This window comes from Typha angustifolia, chromosome 13 (assembly GCF_048772165.1).
Source record: "Typha angustifolia cultivar Huaian chromosome 13, ASM4877216v1, whole genome shotgun sequence".
Taxonomy (NCBI): domain Eukaryota; kingdom Viridiplantae; phylum Streptophyta; class Magnoliopsida; order Poales; family Typhaceae; genus Typha; species Typha angustifolia.
The window spans coordinates 15,768,143-15,793,500 of NC_133251.1; the positions used below are offsets into that span (position 1 = coordinate 15,768,143).

Consider the following 25,358-nt stretch of genomic DNA (forward strand, 5'->3'; position numbering starts at 1 on the left):
AAAGGCCCACTTCGTTTGTAGTCCTCACTCATGTGCTGAGAGTGGAGGTGGAGGGATTTGGGTTCAATCCATCCTGGAATCGAAGTAGCCTTTCCTTAACAAGGAAAGGTCCAGATAAAGTGGAGAACTTAGAGACAGCTACATGAGTCTGCACATTTCTCGCTTTCATCTGATCCTATTGCATAGAGGCCTTTATTGAAAAGCTTAATTTGATCGATCTCTCTTCACTGTTAGCATGCAAATAATAACAACCACCATAGCTAGGGGGAATCCACCGTGCTTCTTTTTTATTTTATTTTAAATTATATTGCATATGTATAGATGCTTGTTTTACTATGCTAGTGGGAATCAATATTGCTTTAGTGATATAGTCCACAGTGATTGTTTCTTTGTGTCAGTGTTTGAGTTAAATGAACTTGTAAAAGAATGCAAAAAGTTGCATCTTTCCCTTCTCATGTACGTAAGTACTACTTCGTGAATGTAGATCTCCGGCTTTCTAATTTCAGCTCGCTACAGAGGTCATAGATTCAAATATCGTTTAAGAAAACAGTAGATTAAATTTTTTTGAATCAATTAATTATTTAATGGTCACATATGAGAGACCATCTACCATGCATAAGAACATTGTTCGATTTACATTTTGGAACACTATCTATGACAGTGTCATGATCTCATTGATCCAAGAAATTAAACATAAGCAAGCAAAGTGGAATGCAGTGGAGTGGATGAGATCTACAAGTAAATCCTTTTTTGACTAAGAGGGAATAACTTCTAAACTGCAAACTTACTCTATGTGTACACGATCATGCATGAATTCTCACTATCAGATACATGTTCATGTAATCCAACGTTATGGTAACTTTTGTTTTTCAAAGATTCTTTTGCTTTGATGATGCAAGACTACAATCTTATCTTTAAGCATGCGTGATGACATTTCTAAATGTCATTGTGTCGAATCATGCATGGGGATTTATTGTGAGTTGATGATAACTCTAATAGTCTTGTATGGATAGCACAAGCAAATGCCTTCTCCAATTTGGTAACTATCTCCTTTTTTCTTGTTTGTTTTCTTACCAGTTGACTTGGAGCAAATAAATAAATATGACAGCATCTTCATTTAATTTGTCCAGAAGACTTTCATGATGATCTTTATTTAAAGGACAGTGGTCTCACTTTACTGGGAAGTAACAATATATTCATCAAAGAGTCTTCTGACATTGTTTTTGATAATTTACAAGCTCCTACTTAGGTTAGCAAATTTGTACATTGACTTCTCAACGTCTGCATTTATCTTAATAAGGTGGTGGAAAGGCTGCAACTGGTACCTTTAAAAGAGTTTGCCGACAGTAATATATAGAGTTGTTTATTAAATTATTTATCTATTGTTGAGTATGTGTGTGTGAGAGAGATAGAGAAAGAAAGGACAGATAATTTCCTTTTGCCCCCACAAGCTGAAAAAGATTAGTAATATCCTCTGTCAACTGTCTTCTTGCTTCCTCGATAGCTTAGATACAGTAAATTTAGTGGATTCTCAGCACGAATTAATCTAAATAGCTTGAGACTTCCAACTTATAACACACACACGCATATATATAACTTGAAAACTGAAGAATAGCAGTTGAACCAATAGGAGAGTAAGGAAAGGTTTTGTTGAGTGGGTAAAGAGTAATCCCTAGGAAATAATAAATGCTTGCATTCGTCACACATAAAGAAAAGAAAAAAATGAAAGAAGAATGAGAGATAGATAGATAAATAGAGAGAGAGAGAGAGAGAGAGAGAGAGAGAGAGAGAGAGAGAGAGAGAGAGAGAGAGAGAGAGAGAGAAAGGAGAAGGCAAACTCTAGGGATGTGCAAAAGCCTGCAATCCTTCACGAGGGGAGCACAGCTGTAGGCTTTTGATGATTTGGTGGCTTCCCTATCTTTGCCTACCACCACCTTATTTTATTGCCTAATCATATCCAATTCAGTAGACTAAAGTAAAAACATACCCCCACCTTCCCAGAGTTCCAAGCCAAACCAAATCCTAAGTAGTAATAAAATAATTTTCAATCCTTTTACCAACTTCTCCCCTCCTCCTCCTCCTCCTCCTCCTCTATGAGATCTCCTATAACCTTATCTAGCACCCAATCACAAACCTTTGACACCACCTTGGTCTCCTATTTGGTTTATATAAACCCCTCCCTCCTTACCATTGTGAAGTCTCATGGTAGATAATATATAGATAGATAGATACTATCTTCCATCTCTCTCACACTCTCACTTTTCCCTTGTACAGAGCTAGCCCATACTGCAAGTACTACGTTACATATGGATAACATCACCCACAACATTAGCAGTAGTAGCTCATGGGACCTTGAGATGCCCATGGGTAACCACCAAGTACTCTACGAATTCGATCAAACGCCATACGAATTGATGCCTTTCCATGCCCATCTCCCTTCCCCAACCTACTTCTCTACACCTCCTCCTCCTCCTCCTCCTCCTCCTCAACTAGGAAGCATCCGAAGGAGAGGAGGAATACTAGAAGGAGGTCACGAGGAGGAGGAGGAGGTAGAAGGAGATGAGGAGGAGGAGGAGGAGGAGGAGGAAGCGTTGGGAGCCATGAAGGAGATGATGTACAAGATCGCCGCCATGCAGCCCGTCGACATCGACCCCACCACTATCAAGAAGCCGAAGCGGCGGAACGTCCGCATCAGCGATGACCCCCAGAGCATCGCGGCGCGCCACCGCCGGGAGAGGATAAGCGAGAGGATTCGGATTCTCCAGCGGCTTGTCCCCGGGGGCACCAAGATGGACACGGCGTCGATGCTCGACGAGGCCATCCGCTACGTCAAGTTCCTCAAGAGGCAGGTGCAGGAGCTGCAAGCCAACCCGCCGCCGCCGCCGAACGTTGCGGCGCATCTGGGACTACTCAGCCCTCACCCGGTCGGACACGTGGACTGGGCTATCCGGCCCGACGTCCACGGCTCGTCCTCGTCGTCGTCCTCCTCCATGGGGTTTGGATTCAGTGGAGGGCCAAGCAACCATGGGATGCATTGAGTTAATTATTAAGGTAATTATTAGTGATAAATGAATTCTATTCGATATTATGATTATAATTTTTTTTCCCAAGAGAGTTAGGTGCATGGTGTGTATATAAATGGCAGCGCATGATCGATATTTCTCTTGGGTTCTTGTCGTGGTGTTCTTATGTTGTTGTAATGTGACACTAGTTTGTTACAATTTGGTTGACTAGCTAGGTGTGCATTCGTATCATGATAACTGCTACTTGGTCATCACGTAGGTGCATGATTGCTTTGAAGTTTGTGCTAGCTGATTATATATTTTATGCTACAACTTGAGGAGAATTCTCTTCTCTTCTCTTCTCCTCTCTCTCTCTCTCTCTCTCTCTCTCTCTCTCTCTCTCTCTCTCTTCTCTCTCCGTCACTTCCTCTTTAGTTTAACACTAGAGATCCTCTAAGTTAGTACAAGTACCAGGAACTAGGAACAAGGATTTACTCCATGTAGGGTAGATGATGAGAATCTAATTCGTGGCAGTTGCAGTTCTCTTGCATATGTATGAATCTAAGCAGACGCGTATTAGGGTTTTGGGATCATATATTAATATACGCACACTAGTATGGTTATCTAGTGCGTCGTGAAGGAATATAATGGTAAATTGTGAGACTATGTTGGCGTATTTCAGCATTAGCCTTGTTCATGCATCTCACTATCTCTGGTTGGGTCTAGGGTTTATAGCTACAAATTAGGGAAGCATTGATGAGATCATGTTATCATCTCATACTAGCTAATCTACATCATCAGCGTTATTAGAAATAAATAATCATTTTATATTGCTATCTATCATCGAATTTATTAGAAATTATCGAAGAAAGAGATCGTAGTTAGCAAAAGATTAGATCCTTAATTGAATAAAAGAAACAGATGCAAATGTTGCCATATCGAACAATTAAAGAATTTTTTACTAGTTTGGCGAACATTAGGAAGGTTAATTAGTTGTAATGATCGACGTCAAAGTCGTGCTTTCAGCCTAAAAATATACAATAACATGCCTTTCTCTCTCTCTCTCTCTCTCTTAAGCCATTGGCTGAATCCATACGTATGATGTTTTGGAAGGTCGATTTATTCGTTTTCCAACTTTGTACTGATAACTTTTTTCACAGAACTTGCAATTTATCTGTTAAATTCTTATTGTAAATTATGCAGTTATTTAAACAAACGAAGGTTCTATACATCTTCCACTTATCGGTGCATAATTAAAGTGATACTCATTATTTGCAGAAGATTGAATCTCACATGATGGCAATGATTGCACCTGCAAATTAAAAAGGGAAAGAAGAAGAAGAATTAAGAAGAAAAGAAATGAAAATCCTGTGCACTTCCTGAATGACTTGTCGCATATATAATAAGTGGCTCATCTCACAGCACAATTCTTTTATATTAGATATCAGCCTGACACTACTTATGTGTATTATAAAAATAAAACACCGAAAAAATATGGTGCATGCATCGCTCTCTACATACAATTTCTTATGATCAGTAGCTTTGCAAGAAGTCTTACAGGCTTTTAGTGAGAGAAGAATAAATGTTGGTCGATAGAATAAACATACCAACCCAAAACACCAAACAAAGTCATCTGCGGATGCAAACTTTGAGCCAGATCATGGAATGAATCGTTTATCAATATGCACTTCAACTCTAGTAGCTTGTCTCAGTTACTCCCAACTTGAAGATGGATCGAACGAGAGGCGCACAAGAATAACCATAACAGGCATAGATAGATCTGGTCATTGTAACACCCAATCTACTCCTCCAGTACTGTTGCAGCCTATGCGTGGCACGTACAGAGAGAGATGCAGAAGTACTCTTGGGTAGGTACAATATTTTCCTGTCCACCATCTGATCTGTGCCAGAGAAGTAAATGTAGAATACTAGTAGAGATGCACAGAAAAACTTATCAGACTGCATTGAATTCAGGACAGCCACAGCCAATCATGCATTAAATCGCGCTGGTCTGATGCATCTCTCCTTGGATCTGGCTCTTGTCCTCTGTAATAAAATAAAGGTTAAGAGAGAAAATTATGCCAAAAAAAAAAAAGAAAAAGAAAAGGAAAATCAGAACGAACGAAAGAAAGAAAGAAGATGAAATTGATTGCAGATATATAGCGAGAGAGTCACGTCCAATGGCAAACTCCGTTGGTGGCAAATCCCTGTTCCTGTCCCACGTGCATGGCCTCGTAAATTTAAATCCTCCGTGACTCCTGACAACCCCAACTAATTTATAAAAATATATTGGTGTAATTCTTATTGCCACTTTTTGTTCACAGATAAGAAGAATAAATCAATAAACAAGTCTCGGACAGTGATAACCTGCTAACCGCGACTAATAACATATACCAATAAGCGTCAATAATTGGATAGTAATCTATCCTTATCTCTGCTCAGCAAGGAGAAATAGGTTTATTCATATGAGAATGCCATCACAATCTCTTTTTGAGATTAGCCCTCCCAAATATAAGCCCTTTTTATTTTCCTTTCGCATCCTACTGTTTTCCTTCTAAAGAAGATGCTGGCAGTATGTGTTTCACCAATTAGATACTCCTACCTATTAATTATCTTAATTTGCTTTGTTACAAACTAAGCAAGTGTATTTTCACGGGGGCAAGATGCAGCAGTTGTACCTCCATTAATGCAAAATATTTCATCTTCGTATAAAGTTCTGCAGCACTGACTATGATATGCCTACTACCAGTACAATAGAGGACATGTTGGAAATTTTATTTATTAAAATGTTGGAAATTTACTCCTACAAGTAGGCAAAGCATCGTATTGTCACAAATTTAACTTTCCTGATTAATTTTCTTGTCGGCGTGGTACTTTACCTTCTACACACGATAAAGTAAACCTCAAAATAAATATAGCATAGATATAAAAAAAAAGGAGAATTTTTTTGACAAGTCAGAGAGATAAACTTTCTTCGTAAAATTTTCATTTCTATTTCAATTCTCTAACTTTAAATACCTTTACAAGTAAGTGTTCAAGATTTTATATTTAGTTATTAATATTTTTAAATATCTTCTTTAAAATACTTAGAAGGTCAAAGATAAAATCAAAGCTATTAAATATTTCTCTAGATATTTAGAAAACTAAAGATAAGACTAAGGATTTTAAATATCTCATCTAATTATATAAGATCATAAGTGAGGCTTTAGTTTTCCAAAATCAACAAAAATAATTACTATTTATCCGTTTAACAATACAACAACGGATAAATATCAGTCTTACTTATTTACTATAGCGCCACTCGAGTGTAGCTTTGTTATAACGCCGCTTTAGTCTTTGGACATTCTTAACATTTCAATTTCGCTTAAAATTTTGATGGATATGCTCGTATTATCTTAGATAACCCACTCAATACCCAATTTTCTGAATAAGCATATCAAATTGCTATACTTCTCCACTGTATATCTTAAATGTTGAAACCCACCCTATTATTATCTGAAGCTTTTAGAATGGTGTAACCGTATCGTCCTAAAAGTTTGTATCTCCTAGACCTGCCTATTGCTTAAACTAACAAGAGAAAACTAGCCCAAATACAAGGAAACCCTCTCCCTCCAGTGAGCTCAAGCCCCAAGTAGCCCACCCCGAGCCCATAAGGTGGTTGGGCTAAGGTTAAGACTAGACTCCAGTACGTTCCAACTCGGATACAGGATCTGTTCAACAGAACAACCCTCTACTTGCAGCAGCTGTGGCTAAATATTGAAGCTAGTTCTAAGGTAGATGTGAAATTCTTCTGCATGTAGTTTGAACTTGCTATTCATGGGAGGTATCAGGCATATCTCATAACAAATGTCTATAAGAGAGTAATATTGATACAAATGTGAGTCAAGCTTCTTCATATAGGAGAGGACAACCAAAGACTTAAAATGTATGCATGCATAAATGCGAAAAGGTATTTATTCGACAGTAATAGAACAAGAAAAATATTTATATCTAACAGGCAGAAGAGTGATGCGCTTAAATTGTAAAATGGCTGAAAGTACTATTAAGGCCTTAGCAGCCACCCCAACAACAATTTAATTCAGAGTCGGGTACTAATGAAAGCCAGAAATTCCATCAGACAAATCTTATTTACAAATCAAAAGAGAAGACCCCTTTCCTCGTAAACACAAGAAAGCAGTTACCTAGATTCACTGCAGGTGTGTGGGCTAGCAGTTACTGGCAACACTGATTAATCCACAATGAGTTTGTCCTTTTCATTTCTTTTCTTCCCTTTTCTTGAGAGAAGAGATACAAGAGCTATTCACTATGAAGGCACAGGAACCATGTACAAGGGAGTCTTAGAGAAGGATAAACTGAAGCATAATGGACTAGAGAGAGGAAGACAGAGACGTTAAGGAAATATTTGGTTAGATGTAGTTTCTTACCAGACTTCTGCCGCATACATTGCAATGTGGTAATATAATCATCTGCCAATTTGAAGCAGCTCGTCTGTTCTCCCTCATCATCCAGAAAAATGTCATTGCATATAGGTCCTGAGCAGTTCTTTGTCGTAGACAACTGATTGATTCGGTTGCATAATCTGGTAGAAAATCCACATACTCATTTTCAAATGTTATCTACCCAATATACAAGTGTCACCAGTTTGAATAAATATTGCTCGTACCTCACCATTGACTACTCCAATCAAAACCAAATCAAGCAGCACTGAGATATCAGACACCGAATTCAGCTCTAGTATGTTTAGAAAAGTCTCATTATCTCCCACCTCCCATTGAACTCGACACCTAGTTCTGATCCGCATCAGGGCTACAACTATATTCAACTTGGGAGGTTTGCTTTACCATATATCCCAAGTCTGTAATCCCTAAAAGAAAATGCACGACAAAGTAAACTAAGATTTATTAAAGTTTTAATCCCTGAATTGTTCAATAGTTATACACCACATTTGTTGATGCCCGAATATCTAGGGAAAGAAGGCAATTGTCAACGGAGCAACAAGATGCACAATCAACATTCTAGATGGTCATGTGAGATACCAAATGGCTCCTTATTCACCACTCAAAAAGGTCACAAAGGGATACATATCAAACTAATCACGTGAAGAAGCACACTTGAGACCAAAAAGCTTTTCCAAGCTACTGTTAGAATATAAAATCTAAAAACCATCATTCTCTGGCCGCTTAAGTTTTTAGAGTATCATAAAAATTATGGGTTCAAATCCCGCCATGTTTATCTTTACTTGAAAAGAAGAAACTCCACCATTTAAAATATAGTTAGTGAGATAACAGCAATTGAGGTTTTTTCATAAACAAAATAATTTTCCTCATACAGAACCAAAATAGTATATAAATAGTTTTTCCATTATGCTAATCAATTAGGAAAATAATCAAATCCTAAACTAAATAGAAAGTCTTCAAATGGAAAACACTTCAAAAGGAAAATATTTCAAAAGGAAAGCAGGATGAACCTATTCAGACTTAAAACTGGAACGGGTGCCATTTGAAAGGATTAGGCAACTCCCTTGTCATGCTTGAATAGACCAGTAAATAAGATTTTAATCATGGAATCTTTGAATACACCCAATTAACCTGTTTATTTTCCATATCAATTGCTTTTGGATATCAATTCAGACATCTTGTTTGCCATAAAAGTCCTCAGTACCAGGTTCCACACTAAGCTGGTGACTAAGTCCTGACTCCATGGTGAAAAATAACTGCACCCTCAACGGGAGAAGAGGGGAATCATTCAAACATGTGAAAATTTTAATGGTTAATAACTCATCAGTTATGTATTGGCGTCAAGTTAACCTCCATAAGTCATAAGCACATTATATTTAGCCCCTCTGCTGGTTACTGAAGGATGGATCATGGATTAGTTATAAACAATATCTAAATCAAGGAACGGACACACAAACAATGAAGATTTCAGGGCTATAAATGTGAAAAAGTTGTAATAGGAATGCTACTCGCCTTGATTGGGACACTTCAATTAAATGCAGGTAGGGCATGACTTCTTACTAGAATTACAAAGCTTCCACTATCATCCTCTGCTTCAGCTGAGACAATCTGTACAAAGAGAGCTAAATTTCTAAAAGATCTTCGGAATTACGTGGTAATTATTGTGGTGAATAGCTTTCATAGGAGACGAGGCTAAAAACATCCAAGAGCCAGGACAACTGAAACCAGGAAAAACTCCAAAGCCAGAGTATTAAACGAAGTCCCCAGAATCCACCATCTCCGATTAGATGGAACCCTGGGGCTGCTCACACTCCTCAGCGTGAGGGGAGCCAATGAGCTCGGACTGGAGCTACTGGCCACCATCCCGTTGCCACCAATTCAAGAAACCTAAACACTCAATCCTCCTAAAAAGATCTCTCCACCCTCATTAGTTAACATCTCCTTCACAACCCGATCAAGATCAGATTCAAAACCCACACGTCACAAGACCTCGATTTCATGAGAAAAATGGAACCTAGATCGCACCCTGCTATTCCCAATCCGATCAAGACGACGAACAAGAACAGAGATATGATAGGAAGGCCTTACTAATCCTTGTTTGTCGCACGAATCAATATAATTTCGTACAAAAATCAAGAAAACTTACGAGGGAATACGAACCGAGAGAGACGAAGGGCCAGACTCTAACCGGAAACAGCCAGAGCTCCGTTGCCAGAGTTCGTTTCTGGTTCTCGATCCAAGGAAACCCTAACTCTGGCTTGAACCCGCTCTCTCTCTTCCTTCTTCCTCTCGAGCGCGAGAAGAAGCTTCTAACGAGGCGAGTAATGGCGGAAAAGTGAAGCGAAATACGAAAGCGGTCGGATTTGGAAATTACCGAGAAGGACGTACACACCCGCGAAGCCGAGTAGAGACTAATGCTTTCTTTATCGGCCTATAATTGTCAACAATGTAATTCAATTTGGGTTATGATTCATTCTTATAAAGATTTGTAATTCAATTTGGGTTATGATTCATTCTTATAAAGATTAACATATTAAGCTCTAAAAGTCTCTCTTACGGCTAGATCCAACCTTTTCAGCTCCAAGTAGGCTCTCCTCCTCATTCCGCTCTCCTCCTCATTCCAAGCAACACAAGCATTGTTTGGAAGCAACCCTTGCAAAGCCTTAGCATGGGAGCCAAGTCATTTAAATTTGTAATCTAATTCCATCTCTTCTTACCCCATCATTACAAATACTCATGCTGACCCACACCGTATTCTCCATCTTTCTCTATACCACATTAATGGCCAATTCCCTCCACTCCCCTCAAAACTACGTCGACTATCCCTTCTTCTCTCCACCTAACCAACCTCCAAAGCTACCTCCATTCACGCCACCCCGAAAGATGGCACCACCTCCACCACCACCACCACCACCATCAATTCCTCGCCCTCCTCCGCCGCCGCAGCGAAAGATGGCGCCACCACCACCAGTTCCTCTCCCTCATCCACCGCCACCGCCTCCTGCATCACCATTAGTCCCTCCCCCACCACCACCGCCGCCGCCGAGCCCCCACCACACGGTCATCATCATCGTGTTCGTCTCGCTCGGTGGCGTTCTCTTCCTAGCTTTCCTTGCCGCCGCGGTATGCTGCTTCGTCAAGAGGAAGAAGAAGAAGAGGATGGTGGAAGAGGTGGAGGTCGTGAATGTCGAGGAGCACGTCCACATCGACGAGGCCGTTGTGCCCGGCCCACATGGACAACAAGTGGTCATCCTATCGGTTGACGAGGATCTCAAAGTACAAGAAGTGATCAAGAAGAATGAAATGGTCGGCGAAGCCTCCCGCAGCGAGCGAGCGGTGGAGCCACCGCGCTCAGCTGATGGAGTCGGTCATGTCATTGCTGGTATATAGCTCGCATGCATGCAGGACTTCTTCCATATGTACGAGTTGCAACGTTATTAGTTGCATGTCTAATCAGTGACGTGAATAAGAGTGCTTAACAGGTTAATGTACGTTTAATATTGCACACCATTAGTTACTGATATGATTCTCCTCACAACTTCTGATTTCGTTACACATCTTATACTTCAAGAAATCTAATGACTCACGTATCTCCTTAAACTAGCAAAAATCCTACATCTCTAATCTTATCCCCACAACTGGCCTACAACCAATTCTTATTCTTCCCCCAAATCCCCTTCTCCTTCTTCTCCAATGGCTAGATAGTGAAACAGCCGACTGGCTCGTATCCTCCCTTGCGGCGTCCACAGCGTAATCACCACCAACCTGGCCAACGGCGAGGACGTGCTCCGTGTCCCCTTCGACAACTACTTCAAGGGCCCTCACTTCGTCACCAAGACGTACTACGTACCGAAATGCTTCGCCTTCGACGACATGTGCAAGGTCGTGTTTGACCTAGACCTGACCTGCCTCGACTAAGAAAACGAGGACTCTAGCGTCAATTTCTCCTCGGGATTTGCCTTGCTTGTTTTGGGCCAATAGAATTTTGACACGACGAAGGTGGAAGAGCAAATGATGGACAAGCTTAAAGACTCTGGCTTATTTAAGGCTTGGGCTTGGCTCGACCTGAGTTGAGTGGAGCCAAGCCTATACAAAATGTAGTGCTTAAAATTAATTTGGAACTGAGTCTAAATCGAAACCGGCACGCTCTGTTTACGTTACTACTCCAACCACTCAATGTCATGGATAATTAACGAGGTGATTTTTTTTAAAGTTATTTCCACTGGACAACAAATTCTTCATATTTGGTAGCATATTACTGGATTACTTTAAACATTTCATCAAGCATCCATTTAATCCAACTTCTTAAGAAAAGCAAGACCTAATCCAACTGCTAATACAGTCGATCTCAAAGAAAGTCAAATATAAGGACAGAAATTAATTTAATCTCTTCTCATCATCACTTATTAGTAACTACTATATCATCTCTTCACCCAAGAAGCGAGATGATATCCAACGCAATCGTACACAGGTGCTCCAACGCCTCCTCCCGCCTCGCCAACTCCGGCGGGTACACCAGCCGCGGCACCTGCCGGAACAGCACGTGGCAAACGCTTGGGTACTCCGCCGCCGCGCTCACGTGGACGAACGCGTAGTCGTACGACTCCGCCGCCAGCGCATCCAGCGACGACCGCAGCGCCTCGCGGGCGTTGGCATACTTGGCAGCACACGTGCGGAGGACGGCGCGCAGCGAGGGGTCGGCGGTGGCGTTGGCGAGAGAGGAGGTGAAGGAGGAGGTGCTGGTGGCGTTGGCGACAGCGATGCCGACGGCGATGGCCGAGAGGCCCCTCACGTCGGCCTTGGAGCTCTCGGGTTTCGAGGCAAGGGAGGCGAGGCAGAAGTCGTAGTAGGTGGTGGCGTTGCACGTTTTTTGGAGCAGGCTAGTGGAAGAGGACTGGGCTGGGAAGAAGATTGTAAGCAAGAGGAAGAAGACGAAGCGGAAAATGGAAGCCATGAATGTGATAGTGAGAGAATCGAATAATCTTAGAGACAGAGAGAGAGAGAGGTGGTAGGGTTGGTAGGGCTAGGTTTTGATGGAGGTGCATGCATGGGATTATTTAATAGCGGATTTGCTGCATTGTCTAATACATGAATTCCATGAAGTGTGGTATATCTAAGGATGCATACAGGTGAAGAAATGTTACAAATAATTGTAAATAAGGAGCCGTAAATATAGGAGTTCAAAAGAGTAATCTAAAAGTGTGTTTTATCTCTGGTATAGGTTACATTATTTACAACAGGAGAATTTTAATATTAATAATCGGTTTCAATTTACCAAATACCCACAGGATGTAGTATATTTCTGCAGCCAGGTAGACAGAGGATGTCGCGGACGTCTTGTGAGACTTGTCACGCTGGTTGTTTGGGCTCGTTGTCGCGTGGTATCACGTGACTGGGCCCAAGAATGGGCTTACTCCTTGTCTTCTTTCCTTCTCCTTTTTTTTCCTTTTTATTTATTTATTTATTTATTTATTTTGTCAGATGGCGTAGTTGGCACGTGAATGGATCCAAATCTGATCGGCACTAATTGGTCTTGGGTTTATCCGACCCGCTTGCGTGGTTAACACCACCTCGTAAGTCGTGATGCACCTGTGGATGTATCGAATGAGAGGAGAATAGATGGTTAGAGAGTAATCCTTGTTTAAGACTCAAAACTAGATGAGTGGAAGCTTAACAACTTACCAACCAACTCTAGGTAAGTTATGGATTTGACTCCAACTCTAAATAATATTATAGATAAATTGTTTAGTAGTTTAGTGGCTTGGCTTAAATTCAGTTGATGACTTAGTAGTACGGTTATTTTTGGAGTAATAACTTGACAATGTGACGGCTTGAAACAAATCTTGTTGGCGTTTAGTTCGGAACAATTGTTCGATAAGGCATATAGTTTAAAATTTGTACTAGGCAGTTAAAAGCTTGGTGTAGCCTAAGTATTTTTATATATAGGAAAAATTGACTCTTTGTCAAATTTATATCTAATTTTAGACTCATAAATAATAATAAAAAAAATTTAGCGGCTTAGACATCCTCTACCTTCGGTTCAAATAAAAATATAAAGAGATCTCTCGTGATCTTTGCGGCGAAGTTTGTAATAACTAGTAAACACAATGTTTTGCTTCTCATTTTGTAATCTTATTTTAGACTAATTAAGAGGTTATTTTGATCTTTCCTATGTTCATCTCGTAACGTTCATACTGGAGAGAATTCTTAATCATAACCTGATGATCATCTATCTCCTTATAAGATGGACCCTACTAGATTTATTTTTCTCAACAAAAGCTAGGTATTTATTAGGAATACTTTCTAATTACAGTAGATACTACATTTTTTGTAGCTCTATTTATTTATTTAGGTGCTTGCCATTTGATTTTTTTAATGAAAAAAAGAGTTAATCTTAGGTGTTTTAAAGACTGTTTTAATATTATTTAAAAAAAGAAAGAGAACAAAATATTTAGTTGATGTTTTTTTATTAATACTATTATGTTTTTCTTTATAAAAAAAGTAAATAAGTGGATTTATTTATATATGAAAATATATAATACTTAAAAATGGGTCTTGGAGTAATTAACTCTATCCATTATTTAACCTTCTGCCTAAACTTTTGATGGGAAAGGATTAAAGGATTTAGAAGCCTAATAATTATTTGGATATAATTATGAGAAAATTACCTTTTATAATTTTTTTCCCCTTCAAACCGAAAATATTATTCCAGAGTACTCCTCTCAAACTACCTTCACATATAACAAGCACTGCTCTCTTCTCCTGCGATCGCCGAGCTTATTTCCCTGTCTCCTCCTTCGCAAGAATGCGAAGCCGGAGCCCTTTCTCCTTCTCCGGGGGCGGGGGCGGCGGCTACCACCACCCGCCGCCGTGTACCCGGGCCCACCAGATCGGCGCCCTCGCCCTCGTCGCCGTCACCTTCCTTATCACTCGCTCCCTCGACCGATTTCTCCTTCCCCACTCCTCCCCCCCGTTCCTCTCCTCCTCGTCGTCGTCCTCCTCATCCTCCATGCTCTTCGACTCCTCCGGCTCCCTCACGTGGCCCTCGCGTGGCTACGGCTCCCGCCTCGACCTCAAGATCTACGTCTACGACGACGCCGAGATCGACGGACTCCGCGAGCTGATGCGCGGGAGGGACGGCCGAATCTCCCCAGAATCCTGCATCAAGGGACAGTGGGGTACCCAGGTGCTTCCAGTTCTTGGTTTCTTGTTACTCTCGCGTGATAAATTTCCTGTGCTAGAACATTTAGGGTTTAACAATAGGTTACTAGAATTGTTCGATCCGGAAATAGGTGATCTGAAGGTGAATTGAAATTTTAGCGTGACTTTATAGAAATATTTCTAAATGTGGTATCATGATCCATGGTACATTTCGGGAGGAACAAAGCTTGTTACAATGATTAGCTCTCTTAGTATTGAATTCCTCATGATGAGATTATCAAATAGTTCAGCTAAGGAACCATCGCTTTGATATTGAAATGCTCTGTGTATAAGTAGCTTAAATTAACTACAGGTTGGTCAAAATTCCTACTTATGAATGATTAAGCTTATATCACTCAGTTTCATGATATTTTCCGCCCATTGGGTTTTGTTGATGGTTCGAAAGATGTTTTGATCTTGTGTGTTTTATTTCTTAGTCTGTTTTCCTTTTTGTTTGCATTCTTAATTAGGTTAAAATTCATCGGCTACTTCTCAAGTCAAGGTTCCGGACACTGCATAAGGATGAGGCAGATCTATTCTTTGTTCCTTCATATGTTAAATGTGTTAGAATGATGGGAGGGTTGAATGATAAGGAGATCAATCAGACGTATGTAAAGGTAAAACATGATTGTGTTTTTCTGTCTATCTGACATCAATTGCTTACTGTCAAGAAGATGCTGAAAGGTTCTTACAATTGTTTTTCAAAGCACTTTGTGTTCCTGCTCATAGTTTTTCTTTTGAAACTTAGGTTCTGAGTCAAATGCCATATTTCCGTTATTCAGGTGGACGTGATCATATTTTTGTCTTCCCTAGGTATCATATTATCCACTTTTAATATGAATATTCCTAATAATTTCCTGCCGTTCACATTTTATATATTATCCTCTCAAGTTTGATCTTGTACGTTCACTTTTAGTTACTTAAATGCAACAATTTTTTGACAAATGCAGTGGTGCTGGTGCTCACTTATTTCGTTCCTGGGCAGTATTTTTGAACCGATCTATCATCCTTACTCCAGAGGTACTATTTTCATGGCTCTTCTATGCTTAATGAACCTTGAAATAGGCTATTTCCTTTATCAATAATTTTCTCTCTGAAATCGTGATATATGATTACTAAAAGTTACATAAGGTCCAGATATTCAATTGGAGTGCTGGTTAATCTCTATACAAAAATTGAAAGAATTCTTTAAAGACCTTACTTTACAAGGAAAAAGTATATATAAGAAAAAAGATCGATGATTTCTGGTGTTCTCTTAGCCTGTCAGCCATATGATTTTCGTTTGCAGTAGATATGTTGAAATTGCAACTTTGGTTAGAGGAGCATAAGGATGGAACCACTTATAAGATACTCAACATGATCCAAAAATAGAGGAAGTGTAGGTAGAGCTAAATGATGAAGAAGGTTTTGAGTTAAGACATAAGACCTTCCGTGCTGTTAAATGGTAAAAAGACTACCATGCAAATTTCTCATATTCTAGATTTATGCAACCAGCATGCAAGTTTGCATAATGCTGTTCTGCTTTCTTCCAGTGTACACGCAACCTTATTTACATTGCTACAAGTAGCCTGCAACTGGAGCTCCCCTATTGTTCCTAGCTAGTATCATAGTGTATCACTGTATTGTACATACTACAACCATGCAATTTATTTCAGCCGATGGACATAACTACATGATGTCTACTAGTATCCATTTGAAAACTAAACATAGTTCCATTTGCGATATGGTTGCACCATCTACAGCATGGTATTTATATCCTTAAAGCTTATTCATTTGCACATATTATGGTTGAATTACAGATTGCTTGAAGCTTTACCTGCCATGTACTCTAAGTGTTTGTTCAAGGAAACTTCTTTACATATTTGGTTGTTCATTTGTACAGGGTGACCGCACAGATAAACGGGATACAAGTGCTTTTAATACATGGAAAGATATTGTCATCCCTGGGAATGTTGATGATGGGATGACTAAGTTTCATGGATCCAGAATAGTTCAACCAATCCCTTTATCAAATAGGAAGTATTTGGCAAATTATCTAGGACGTGCCCAAGGAAAGGTTGGTCGTCTCCAGTTAGTGGAACTTGCTAAGCAGTACCCTGACAAGGTTAGCTATTCGTCATTGTTTCCCCCCACCCCGTTCTATCTCTCTCTAGGACAGTTGTGGCCTACTTACTGTGGATGATGCATGCTGATGAAATGTTCTTTCTTAAATAAATAGATGTTAACACAGAGATACAGCAAGTATTGGAAGAGAACTTATTTTCTTGGTCCTGTGAATATCAAAGAAGTTAAAAAATTTGGAATGTTAGAATCATGATAGTGGCATGAATTTTATAGATCAAACATCTAAGATGTTGGGAGAATATCAACATGTTTATACGCTTGAATGTTACTTATATACTTCATTAAATCTCCTCTCTTCAGTAAATAGTGCTCATTGATTTGCTGATAATTGTTGGCATGATTTCAAAGGGCAGAAGGCACAGAACTGTATCTTAATATTATCACACGTGCACTTTAGAAGCAAGTAAAATAAATAATAGTTTTTTGATATATTGATTTTAGCAAGGTTAAAGGATGTTAATATACATAGATATAAAAAGTTTATTTAATAAAGGGTGTAACAGATTAAATCACTGGCTAATCTTTGGTAGCACATATATTCATTTTTATAAATTAATATGAAACTAATAAAATGTGTAAAAAAGAATTCAATTTGCGTCAATTCTATCTCATAACATTATACTTTCATTCCTTCAGACTGCATCGATACTGATTTTATAAACAGTTGGAATCTCCAGAATTGAAGTTCAGTGGGCCTGACAAACTTGGAAGGATTGAGTACTTCAATCACTTGAGGAATGCAAAGTTTTGCCTTGCTCCACGTGGCGAGTCATCATGGACACTTCGCTTTTATGAAGCTTATTTTGTGGTCTCTCTCTCTCTCTCTCTTTCTCTCTCTCTCTCTCTCTCTCTCTCTCTGCATATACACATACACAAATACAAAGACAGACAGGTGCACACACGAAACTCACGGACAGAGGCAACAACACGTGTAATCCAACTCTATTTATAAGTCCGCAGAGAATTTTGTGCTACATATGTTCAATTTTATAAATTTTATGTCGAGTTTGATGTATATGCCCTTGCCAGCCTTGACCTCTAATGATGTGGATGACAGGAATGTGTGCCAGTCATCTTATCAGATCAAGCTGAGCTACCTTTTCAGAATGTGGTTGACTACACCCAGATATCAATTAAGTGGCCATCAACGCGCATAAACACTCAACTTCTTGAGTACCTAGAATCCATACCTGGTGAGTTTCTTATGTTCTACTTAGCATTTCAATTTTCGTGCTGCTATTGTTGTGCCAACTTGATACCAGATTTTGTACAAATTCAGATGAAATGATTGAGGGGATGATAGCTCGTGGCAGAGAGGTGAGATGCCTATGGGTTTATGCCCCAGAAACAGAGCCATGCTCGGCAATGGTAGGAATCTTGTGGGAGTTGCAGAGAAAGGTCAGGCAGTTTCATCAGTCTGCAGAAACATTTTGGCTTCACAACCGTTCAATTGTCAATCGAGATATGATTGAGTTCCACAATTGGAGAACACCTGTTCCTTTGCCATGAGATATTTCAGTCTGGCAAATGATTTTGTTGCATTATTCTTATCCTGTTTTACGTGTGAAGCTGTATACATCCATGATATTTTCTTTGATTTTTGAGAGAAAGAAAGAGAGAGAGAGAGATAGAGCTCTATGTACAATATTTTTGGGGACCTGCTTTACCCGTTCCTTGTTTGAGAAAAAAACTACTGTCAGGAAGCATTATTCTATAAAAAAAATTGGAGAAACTAATGTTTCTCTGGTTTGTAATTGTTAAGTTATTTCTGCACTAGCTATCTTCTAAGCTTTGGTTTTGATCTGAGAATTTCACTGTCGTTTGGATACAATTTTTCTTTGAACTCTGTAGTAGAGCGTCAGTCTTTGAAAACCGAAGGTCTGTATTTCGATCCTGCATGGGGGCAATTCTATCATAATATTTTTACAGGTCTAGTGTCTTTTATTTCTACTCTTCTGCCTCATCTTAGATTCAGTTTCATGAATGCTTTTAATTGTGTGCATATTTGGAGGCCAAGCAGCTATGAGATCCAAAGACCGAGGTGGATGGACTTTGGAAGTCATGTACACATGAACTGGTAAGTCTGGGTCATTATAAGCATAATGCGGGTGAGTTCTCAATGAACATGGCTAGCAGATATCCGACAATGTAAGCTGTTTTGCAAAGGATATATACACTGCTGTGCAAAGAATTTGGATGAGTTCAGAATTACCGCAGTAATTGTATAAAACTCTGGAAATTAACGCAAGAAAACTTTATCAGCAACCAACCATGAGAAATGAAATTTTGCGAAGAATAAATACACTTTTATTTGGGGGGCCATATATCATATATGCATTAACACAGCAGTCTCTTTTACTCGATCCAGACCGTTAATCATCGCTTCCCAAACGCCTTGCCCCCACAAAACCCTCTCCTTTCCCCTCCCTTCCGCCACATTCGCCTGCGCTGTTCTCTCTCCTCTCCAATGGCGGATGGGGTAGAAGCGGCAGCGGAGAGCATCGCAGCTCTCTCCACAACTGAAGCCCCGAGCAAGAAGTATTCTCTCTCCCTCTCCCTCTCCCTCTCCCTCTCCCTCTCCCTCTCCCTGTCCCTCTCTCTCTCACTGCCTTTCTCTCTTTCAGCGCTCTCAAGAAGGAACAAAAGAAGAAGCAGAAGGAAGAGGAGAAGCGAAAGAAGGAAGAAGAGAACCTCAAGAAGAAGGTCCCTTTCTATCCTGTCCAGTCTCGTTCCCCCATCAAAATCCCGCATTTTGCTCCTTTCCATGTGTTTACAAACGAAATAGATCCCATGTACTGTTTGGGTATCTGAATTCATGCCTTTTTCAGGCTGCCGATGCAGCGAAACCGCAGTCTCAGAAGCTGTCTGCTGCCGATGACGAAGACATGGACCCTACGGTTTGTTTTGAATCGAACATTTTCTTTGTTGTTGTTGTTGGAGAAAACGAGATGTAATCGTGTTCTTTGTTGCAGTGGGTCTTTCTTATTTGATTTGGTTGTCGTTGCAGCAATACTATAACAATAGGCTAAAGGTTCTTGGCTCTCTGAAGGAGTCGGGAGTTAACCCGTATCCTCATAAGTTTCACGTGGCAATCTCCATTGTAGATTATGTGGAGAAATATGGAAGCTTGAGCGATGGGGAACACCTTAAGGAAGTTGAAGTTAGCGTAGCAGGTGGTTGTTGTTTTATTTAACAGTGATGTTGAATGGGGAAGTTTTGCATGCTTCACCTGAGCATGTTGTTTCTAAGATGGCTTTCATCCTTGTCAGGGAGGATAATGAACAAGAGAACTTCTTCGTCGAAGCTTTACTTTTACGATCTACATGGTGGTGGTGCTAAAGTTCAAGTGATGGCTGATGCCAGGTACCTATCACTAAAATGAAGTCATCTTGTAGCCTCTTTTCTTGGAAATATCTATATATTTTACTGTGCACGAAGGTACTAGAATTAATTACGCATTGCTTCTTTTTTTTTTTTTTCTTCCCCTCGTAGAGTCAATTTTCTTTATATAAGCACTAGAAGATGAATAGTAGTGTATGCTATCTGTCCCTATATGAAACTGGTTAAGTTTGATCTTATGTGGATCTCGGGATAAAATAAGGTATTTGAGGTTTCACCACATATGCATCTAATGGACCAAAAGGCATCCAATTTGTAGTTCCCTTGTTGTCTTATTTTGGAAAAGGGACTCAATTGGAAAACAATACCTCATATTACTTTTTGCCTGTGAAATTTGTTGACCGTGCCTTTTGAATGGTTAAATAGGGATTCGGACTTGGATGAAGTTGAATTCTCGAGATATCATGCAAGTGTTAAACGTGGTGATATTGTTGGCATAACTGGTTACCCAGGTTAGTGAGTTAGAATACATTCTTAAGTTATCATTGTTTCATTTTTGTTTGCTATTATACTGCTTCATACTTGGTACAACCTGGCAATTATCAGATTTACTTATTAGATAGCCTTGATAAATTATGAACAAATCAAATTTTAGAGTAAAAGTGCATAGTAGGGACTTTCATGGAATATGTGTGTGTCTGAAAAAGAAAAAAAGAATTGATCCGCTTTTCTGGGCAAGCAAAGAAAAAATTAAACCACCCACTTTAAAAGCTCCCCAGCTGTCAGTACAATGAAGGGTGGCAGGAGGCTAGTTCATCTTGGCTGGGCTAATCAATTTAACAAATTATGCAGGGTTACTTTATGTTCAATCAACTTCAAAGAACTTTGAATGGAAAATTTTCCTGTTTGAATGTGGAGATATGTTAACTTTCTATGTTACAGGTAAGAGTAAGAGAGGAGAGTTGAGCATTTTCCCAAAGAAGTTTGTTGTCTTATCACCATGTCTTCACATGATGCCAAGGCAAAAAGCTGGCCCTGGTGTTGGTACTGGTTCCTTGAAGGTGAACAAATAGGGACAGAGAAAAGAACTACTATGATTTTATTCTGTCTTTATTGTTTGGCTCATGTTGTTTTTGGTTTTGTTCTTGTTCCTGTTGTTTCCTTTCACAAATTGTTACAAGCACAGAAAGATGAAGGGAGACCAAAATCTGATATTTGGCTTCCAGGAATGACAAGGAACCCTGAAACATATGTTTTGAAAGATCAGGTCTGTACTCTACCTGATGAGTTCTTCTTTAATGTATTACGCTTAAGTAGTGATACACTTTTCCTTGCAAACTTATCAAGGTTAGAAATGATGATTTAACTAGAAAAGCTTGTTAAGCATGTTTTCTTCCGAGCTTCCCTGATAAATTAACTGGATTAGAGTGCATGGGTTACATATGTCAATAACATAAGACGAAATCAAGTCAATTGACCAAAAGAGACAACATGACAAGTGATTTGTTTTAGAAAAGATTGGTTATAAAGTAGAAAAAGGATGACTAGAATAGAGAGGATAACTAGTAAGTGATCTGGGGCTCATTGTGATGGAGGGTACAGGAAGCAGTTGCTCGTCTTCACTTAGTAAAGCAACATAGTTTTTTCCTCTCTTACTGCCACATATTATTCATTTCAATCCTGTGAATCTAATCACTTCATTTGAGAAAAAAATTTATAAATATCTGTTGAATACTAACCCTGTATAACATCTTGGAATCTATTTGCCTGATATGAGAGCTGCAGGCATCTGATTTTTGTTCTTCTGCATGATATTTAACTTTCCTGTAGTTTTGCTTAGTAATTTAATCACTAAATGGCATTTAATTGCCTTAGTACAGATCATATTCTCATCTTAAAATATAGTGCATTCTTTTTTCAATTATTTGCAGTTCTCGACAATGTTTGGTTAAGAACTGGTTAACTAATTATTTCTTTTTATTAAATTTACTGGAGCATTTTCTTTCTGTCATTATAGGAGACACGTTATCGTCAAAGATATCTGGATCTGATGTTAAATCATGAAGTTAGGCAAATATTTAAGACTCGAGCAAGGATCATTTCTTATATCCGAAGTTTCCTCGACAATCTTGGTTTTCTTGAGGTCCCTCCCTTGCCCAATCTCTCTCGTTCTTTATAGATTTTTATGTATGGATAAATGCATATATGAATGAATGTTGTAAGCATGCTCGTATATATTTGTATACATCTCTTTGCACACTTGCAGGTGGAGACTCCTATGATGAATATGATTGCTGGTGGAGCGGCTGCAAAGCCGTTTGTTACCCATCACAATGAATTGAACATGAAGTTGTACATGCGGATTGCTCCTGAACTTTACTTGAAGGAATTGGTTGTCGGCGGGTTGGATCGTGTTTATGAAATTGGAAAGCAATTTCGAAACGAGGGGATTGATTTGACTCACAATCCTGAATTCACTACTTGTGAATTTTACATGGCATTTTCAGATTATAATGACCTGATGACACTTACAGAACAGATGTTATCCGGTAAGTACAACTATACTGAAATATTGTAGATGCTGATTGTTGTAAGTATTAGCTGAATTCTTTGGCGTCCTTGATTAAGATATCTTATGCAATATCATCGAACAGGAATGGTCAAGGAACTAACAGGTGGTTATAAAATAAAATATCATGCAAATGGGGTAGACAAAGATCCAATAGAGATTGATTTTACTCCTCCCTTCAGGTACACCTCTTCCATTTTGCGGTTCAGTTGATTTGGTTAACTTCTTCCTATTGTGATCTTAAGAAATAAATAATTGATTGCCATTAAATCAGACGGATTGACATGATTGAAGGACTGGAATCTATGGCAAATCTCAGTATTCCAAAAGATCTTTCTAGCGAAGTTGCAAACAAGTACTTAATAGATGCATGTGCAAAGTTTGATGTCAAGTGCCCTCCTCCTCAGACAACTGCAAGACTGTTAGACAAGGTTAGTCTCATAGTTGTGATATTATTTCTTCCGCAACTCAGAAGTTGAGAACTAGCAAATTAACTTTTCTATTTGGATTGGGTTCATTGCATGAGGGCAGCAAGAATGTTGGAAAGAAATGAAATAATACCCGTGGAAGTTCATTAAATGTGATTCGTTGTCTCTGTATTACTGTTCTGTTATTCTCTATATTTGTGAGGACAGTTTTCTTTTGTTGGAATAGGTAAACTTTGACCATAGAGTTCTCTAAGTAATTTCATCAAATGTGTTCTGCTATTCGGTTTGGTAGTAACAGACTATGAGTTATCCTTTTTTATATTTATATTGATTACAGCTTGTAGGGCATTTCCTGGAGGAGACATGTGTGAACCCCACCTTCATTATTAATCACCCAGAGATAATGAGTCCATTGGCAAAGTGGCATAGATCAAGGCCTGGATTGACAGAGCGTTTTGAACTGTTTATGAACAAGCATGAGGTCTCAATTCAATTCGGTACTGTTATATTAGGTCCAACCCTGATCATAACTAATGTCGTCATTCTGTCTCTTTCAGGTGTGCAACGCATACACTGAATTAAATGATCCTGTTGTACAGCGTGAACGTTTTGCTTCACAGCTGAAGGTATGATGATATAGAAATAGAATTGTTGTTTCTCAGAAAATATCCAGGTGTTGGCAGCATAATCAACAAGTCCAATTTTAACTAAATGTTCTGGTTGCAGGACCGACAATCTGGTGATGATGAGGCAATGGCTTTAGATGAAACTTTTGTGACTGCTCTTGAATATGGCTTGCCCCCAACTGGGGGTTGGGGCTTGGGGATTGATCGCCTGACAATGCTGTTTACAGATTCACAGAACATAAAGGTTTACTGCTGCTTTTATAATAGTTAGTTTTGTTTATTTATAAGCTCCCTGAATTATCAAATAACTTTGTGCAAATAACTGTACTATGTGGCTGCAGGAAGTCCTCCTATTTCCTGCCATGAAGCCTCAAGATGATCCTTCTTCTAAAGGTAATTGAAATTAAAGTTGTACTCTTTTGTTAATATGGAAGAGAATTCTTTTCATCGGATCTCTTGAATGTAGTTGAGACTTGAGGGAATATGCCCTTTGTTTCCAGCTATTTTTTGAGTTGAGAAAATTTGTTTGTAGGATTTGCATCTAAAGCTAGTCCTGAAAGTCATTCAAATCCTACGTTGAAATATGTGCATTAAAAGCTATGTTTGAAAGCATAAGCTGTCTTGCTATTGGTCAGGTTGTAGTGACAGTCTGGTAGCAACTGTTGTAACACACTTCTTACTTGAGGCAGGAGTTTTTGCTTGTAGGATCTTATGTAATGTTATGATTTTATCTGTTAAAAGTCATCCAACTCCTGGGGAGAGATTTACGCCAAAGCTATAGTTGAAGTTATATCACTATATTAGCTTGTTACAAGATTTCCTTTGCAACTATTACGCATCATATATTAGTTATCTAAAACAGAGATTGGTTTTTGCAGCATAGTTGCTGATCAGCAATCAAGTATGGCACCGAATTTCTAAATCAGATTACTATGGGAAGAGTATTTCTTGGTCGTTGAAAATTGATCTTCACTGCAAGTTTCCTTTGGTGTTCTTACATTCTTTGCCAGGGTCTTTGCCAGGGAGGGAATTTTTTTGCTTCTTACAACAGTTCATATATGTGCTGAAATTTATTGTCGGCTGTTACATTCATATTGTTCAACATTATGTTCCAGCAAAAGTGATGCTTATTGTTAGCTAGCTTAGAAAATAGATAATCTCCCTCCTTATGCCCAAACCAGAGAATGGTATTTTGTGTTGGAATCAATTGTCTCCTTCAAGGAGAACTCTCACTATGAAGCAACGAAATCGAAACTCTAAGCAAGCATTTTGGGTAATGATTAAAATAGTGAATATAGCATTGGACATCTTGATCAAGGAGAACAAGGAAAGAAATAATTGTTGCATTGGACATCTTGATTCTATACTTTTATACTGAGTATCTTCTTAGGCTTGTGTTTAGAATATCTTTCTTTTGTATGTGGCAGTAGAATATACTACTACCCTTTGCTTTCCTAGTGTCCATATTTCAAAGGTTTAGTCCTCTAGAATAGGAAGAGCATCTAACCCCACTACTTGAGTTCAGTTTTTCTCAATTGTTGTTGAAATATTAGTATCTCCTGCTAAGGGTGTGTTTTTTTATTGTAGATTTTTTTTTTTATCTATTAATGTTG

The 25,358-nt window shown here is 39.1% G+C and overlaps 4 protein-coding genes and 1 long non-coding RNA gene across 10 annotated transcripts; 3 read left to right on the top strand and 2 right to left on the bottom strand.

Annotated features, from left to right (window-relative positions):
* Positions 1-2,025: 2,025 nt before the first annotated feature.
* Positions 2,026-4,418, top strand: LOC140773027 (uncharacterized). Its single transcript, XM_073115350.1, has 2 exons — positions 2,026-3,051; positions 4,281-4,418. Exon 1 carries the CDS (start codon positions 2,307-2,309, stop codon positions 3,036-3,038), a length of 732 nt encoding a protein of 243 aa, XP_072971451.1. The 5' UTR covers positions 2,026-2,306; the 3' UTR covers positions 3,039-3,051; positions 4,281-4,418.
* A 177-nt stretch (positions 4,419-4,595) lies between these two features.
* On the bottom strand, positions 4,596-9,820 carry LOC140773028 (uncharacterized). 5 transcript variants are annotated; one of them, XR_012106379.1, is made up of 5 exons: positions 9,606-9,820; positions 7,666-7,866; positions 7,427-7,581; positions 7,184-7,305; positions 4,596-5,048 (listed from the first exon to the last, which is right to left on the bottom strand). It is a non-coding gene; the product is annotated as an uncharacterized lncRNA (long non-coding RNA). The 5 variants fall into 5 exon arrangements; XR_012106380.1 differs by lacking the exon at positions 4,596-5,048 and adding an exon at positions 5,081-5,260; XR_012106382.1 differs by lacking the exon at positions 4,596-5,048 and having other exon boundaries at positions 6,309-7,305; positions 7,666-7,857; positions 9,620-9,820.
* Positions 9,821-11,701: 1,881 nt separating this feature from the next.
* LOC140774507 (pectinesterase inhibitor 28-like) lies at positions 11,702-12,487 on the bottom strand. Its single transcript, XM_073117527.1, has one exon. It carries the CDS (start codon positions 12,411-12,413, stop codon positions 11,889-11,891), a length of 525 nt encoding a protein of 174 aa, XP_072973628.1. The 5' UTR covers positions 12,414-12,487; the 3' UTR covers positions 11,702-11,888.
* A 1,699-nt stretch (positions 12,488-14,186) lies between these two features.
* On the top strand, positions 14,187-18,535 carry LOC140772906 (probable glucuronosyltransferase Os03g0107900). 2 transcript variants are annotated; one of them, XM_073115158.1, is made up of 8 exons: positions 14,188-14,645; positions 15,130-15,276; positions 15,408-15,472; positions 15,610-15,679; positions 16,542-16,763; positions 17,448-17,591; positions 17,841-17,976; positions 18,063-18,531. In XM_073115158.1, exons 1-8 carry the CDS (start codon positions 14,265-14,267, stop codon positions 18,290-18,292), a joined length of 1,395 nt encoding a protein of 464 aa, XP_072971259.1. In that variant the 5' UTR covers positions 14,188-14,264; the 3' UTR covers positions 18,293-18,531. The 2 variants fall into 2 exon arrangements, with proteins under 2 accessions (XP_072971258.1, XP_072971259.1); XM_073115157.1 differs by lacking the exon at positions 17,448-17,591 and having other exon boundaries at positions 14,187-14,645; positions 18,063-18,535.
* A 605-nt stretch (positions 18,536-19,140) lies between these two features.
* Positions 19,141-25,052, top strand: LOC140774819 (lysine--tRNA ligase-like). The gene is made up of 17 exons (XM_073117953.1): positions 19,141-19,321; positions 19,408-19,486; positions 19,612-19,680; positions 19,791-19,956; positions 20,053-20,146; positions 20,549-20,634; positions 21,065-21,183; positions 21,309-21,389; positions 22,140-22,265; positions 22,389-22,671; positions 22,777-22,873; positions 22,966-23,122; positions 23,457-23,600; positions 23,677-23,745; positions 23,846-23,989; positions 24,087-24,138; positions 24,624-25,052. Exons 1-17 carry the CDS (start codon positions 19,251-19,253, stop codon positions 24,626-24,628), a joined length of 1,842 nt encoding a protein of 613 aa, XP_072974054.1. The 5' UTR covers positions 19,141-19,250; the 3' UTR covers positions 24,629-25,052.
* The last annotated feature ends 306 nt before the right edge of the window (positions 25,053-25,358 follow it).